Raw genomic sequence first — 2,995 nt, 5'->3', positions numbered from 1 at the left:
GTTTTAATAATGAGGATTTAAATATTATATTTTTAAATTAGTTGATAGTATAAATATTATTTCATGAAAAAAAAACAATAATTGCTGTCAAATTCAAATCATTTAGTTGGCTTACTTGTCTAATATCACATTTTTCAGAAAAAAAACAGAAGAGTCTTATCGATTGGTTTAATTCGGTGGATAAAGTCATGTTTCGCTGGCTTTTATTTTCATTTGACTGCGACTATGTAAGTAATAGATTATAGGTTGTAGGGATAAAACTGGAATTAAAATTATTTTTTATTTACGAGGAGTAGTTCTCTAATTATGGTGAGAACCTAGGGCTATGAGAGCCAATTCTCTCTAAATTATTTTACAACTTAAAAGAGTTCTAAAGGATTCTTTGAACAGATTGGTCTGGTCTTCTGGTCCACATGCCTGAAGAATTCAGTTTCAGCTTTATAATTATTTGACACGGTTATAACTTATAAGTGTACAGAGTGCAAAATCCGCTGTATTCATTTTGTTTTCTCATCCTGCGAAGGAGTAAGTACGGTAAAAATCATAGATTACAAAAAGACACACAATGATTTGATATTAAACTGTCTGAACACAACTAATAAAAAAAATCACAACCTCAGAAAAAATCAAATTAATTCACAATTGATATCTCTGAACTACATAAAATACATCAATAAATAAAACTGAAAATCATATTCTCTCAATTCTTTTTTTTTTTTTGCTATTGGGATATGTTTCTAAGTTCTTCTTGCTGCTAAGGCCACAACTTCTGGTGACATCTCCCAGCTTGAGTGCCTAGGGTGAATGTTTGGCCTACCACTTCGTTCATCATCATCCGTTGTGGTCCTAATGTCACCTAACTCATCGTCGTTGACATGAAACCGTTCATCGTTACCACCGTTCTTGTCATCACCATGTTCAGCCATTGCCCACACACCTTTCCTCCCCATTTCAATCTCATCGTTACCTCTTCCCATGTTTGGACTCACAAAACCGCCAACAGCTGATCTTGATGGCATTGGAGCTTCCCTAGTCACCATAGCTCTGAAATCGTTCTTTGAAGGAGGTATTGCAGAACAAAAGATTTCTTTAAAGTTATCAACAACTCCTTTGTTATGTGGATTGCTACGCCGGTCATAACTGTATCTGAAATTCTCGTATGTAGTCTACAGAAACAAAAAAACAAAGATCAAAACGTGCAATAGAATGACATGAGTTTCTTTTTTCTCAGACAAGAGGGGAAAATGACTTTAGGGTGGGTACCTGATTTGTGCTGATGAGATAGAGATGGAAACCTGTTAAGCCTCCAACGAACCACATACATATGAATGTGTAGATGATCAGAGCAATGGAAGCAGGGGTTTTGAGCATTGCTTTCCAAATGGTTATATCTTCAGATTCTTTGATCTTCTTTATATATACACAGCAAAAGGCCAACACGTATACACAGAGAAGAGTCGTGGAGAAGACAAACATGAAGAAGAACCGATAATTCCTCTGTCAAAATTCCCCACCCAAGAAACATTAGATGAATGATACACCGATGACAGAGACCAAAGTGAGAGAAACTTACTTGAGCAATGCATTGACCAACCCATGGACAGTGATGGTCAAATCTTTCAACACAGTTGTTGCAGATAGAGCAATGAGAGCAGCGAGGAGGTCTATAGAGCATGCAAGTGTCACAGTACTTGACCTTAAATATGTTTCCATTAACTTCAACTTCCTTCACGCGAGGCAATCTTGGCGTTTGGCTTGTCCCATCAAGAACTTCAGGCTCAGGAGGATGAGAGTTTCTAGGAACAATCCCTGGATCTCTTCCGGATGTAAGCATCAGAAGAATTAAGTCCTGAGAGTGAAACACAGAACTGTTACGAATCAACAAAGCATTTTGAAATGGAAAAAGGAAAGGTTTGGTGGTACGTTACTCACGTAAATGGTGAAGACAACAGCGACAGAGACTATTGAGAGTCCCCAAGTATCAGAGAAGTCAACCATTAGCTTGCTTGCAACGAAGATGCAGAAGACTATAACGGGGACCACGATGAGACTTATGGTGAGACCAAGTGATCTTACGTCTGGCCCGAATATAAACCTTCCCTGAAGACAAAATATCTGCAGAAATGAAACAAAAACAAAAAGAGTATTGTTAGAAGAAACATTCACAAGATTTCATCTTTGTGTCACAATTTCGACAATGAAAGCCACAAGACAACCTCAACAACAATATTAAAACCTTAATTATAATAACACAAACACCAAGTTCCAATTTTTTTTGACCTACACAAGATTCGATTGGATAGGAGGAGACTAATCTGAGGACAGTGACTGAGAAATTTCTACCGAAAAAGGAGAAACTAGGTCAAGTACAATCAACAACTTGGAAAAAAGATGGAAGCTTACATTGCTTCCTTTCCATGTTTGATAGACCCGCAAATTGCAGTTGGATCCCAAATCGGATCTTTGAGGAGGCGTCACTACATACATCTCTCTCTCTCTCTACAAAAGGAGAAAGATTTAGTCTCTGTTGAAGAGAATCTGCGAAGTCTCCGACATGAAATGAGTAGTCAGTGTGGAAAAAAAAGAAAGAAAGAAAGAGGCTTCTTCTTCTTCCTCCCTCCACTTTACTCTTTTGATTCTTTATTTCTATCACTATTAAATATATTTAGAGTTCCGACTGTTCGCTTCTGTCAGTCTGTCAACGTCGTTTTTTGTGCTACGCCTAAAGTGAGCATATGACGTGGCATTCTCCTACTAGTCTGTTTGTCACCTTGGCTATTCTGACCTTAGATAACGGTAAAAATAAATTTAAACAGCGCTTCTAAAAATTAAAAAAATCAAATCTCCAAAATAACACATTTCTAAGTTTATATCACAAAAATAGCACTCAAAAACTAAAATGACCAAAATAGCACTTTTCTAAGTTTATACTTTGAAAATTTTAATTTTTTTATTTTTCAAAATTTGAAATCTTATCCCCAAAACTTCATTTCTC

General features: G+C 36.5%; 1 protein-coding gene across 1 annotated transcript; it reads right to left on the bottom strand.

Annotated features, from left to right (window-relative positions):
* Positions 1–619: 619 nt before the first annotated feature.
* On the bottom strand, positions 620–2,487 carry LOC106298540 (probable protein S-acyltransferase 6). Its single transcript, XM_013734679.1, has 5 exons — positions 2,404–2,487; positions 1,933–2,115; positions 1,574–1,849; positions 1,264–1,497; positions 620–1,166 (listed from the first exon to the last, which is right to left on the bottom strand). Exons 1-5 carry the CDS (start codon positions 2,485–2,487, stop codon positions 738–740), a joined length of 1,206 nt encoding a protein of 401 aa, XP_013590133.1. The 3' UTR covers positions 620–737.
* Between the last annotated feature and the right edge of the window lie 508 nt (positions 2,488–2,995).

The sequence above is a fragment of the Brassica oleracea genome, chromosome C6 (assembly GCF_000695525.1).
Source record: "Brassica oleracea var. oleracea cultivar TO1000 chromosome C6, BOL, whole genome shotgun sequence".
In the NCBI taxonomy this organism is placed as follows: Eukaryota; Viridiplantae; Streptophyta; class Magnoliopsida; order Brassicales; family Brassicaceae; genus Brassica; species Brassica oleracea.
The sequence above is the reverse complement of the archived record's forward strand: the minus strand, read 5'-3'. Positions and strand labels throughout refer to the sequence as shown.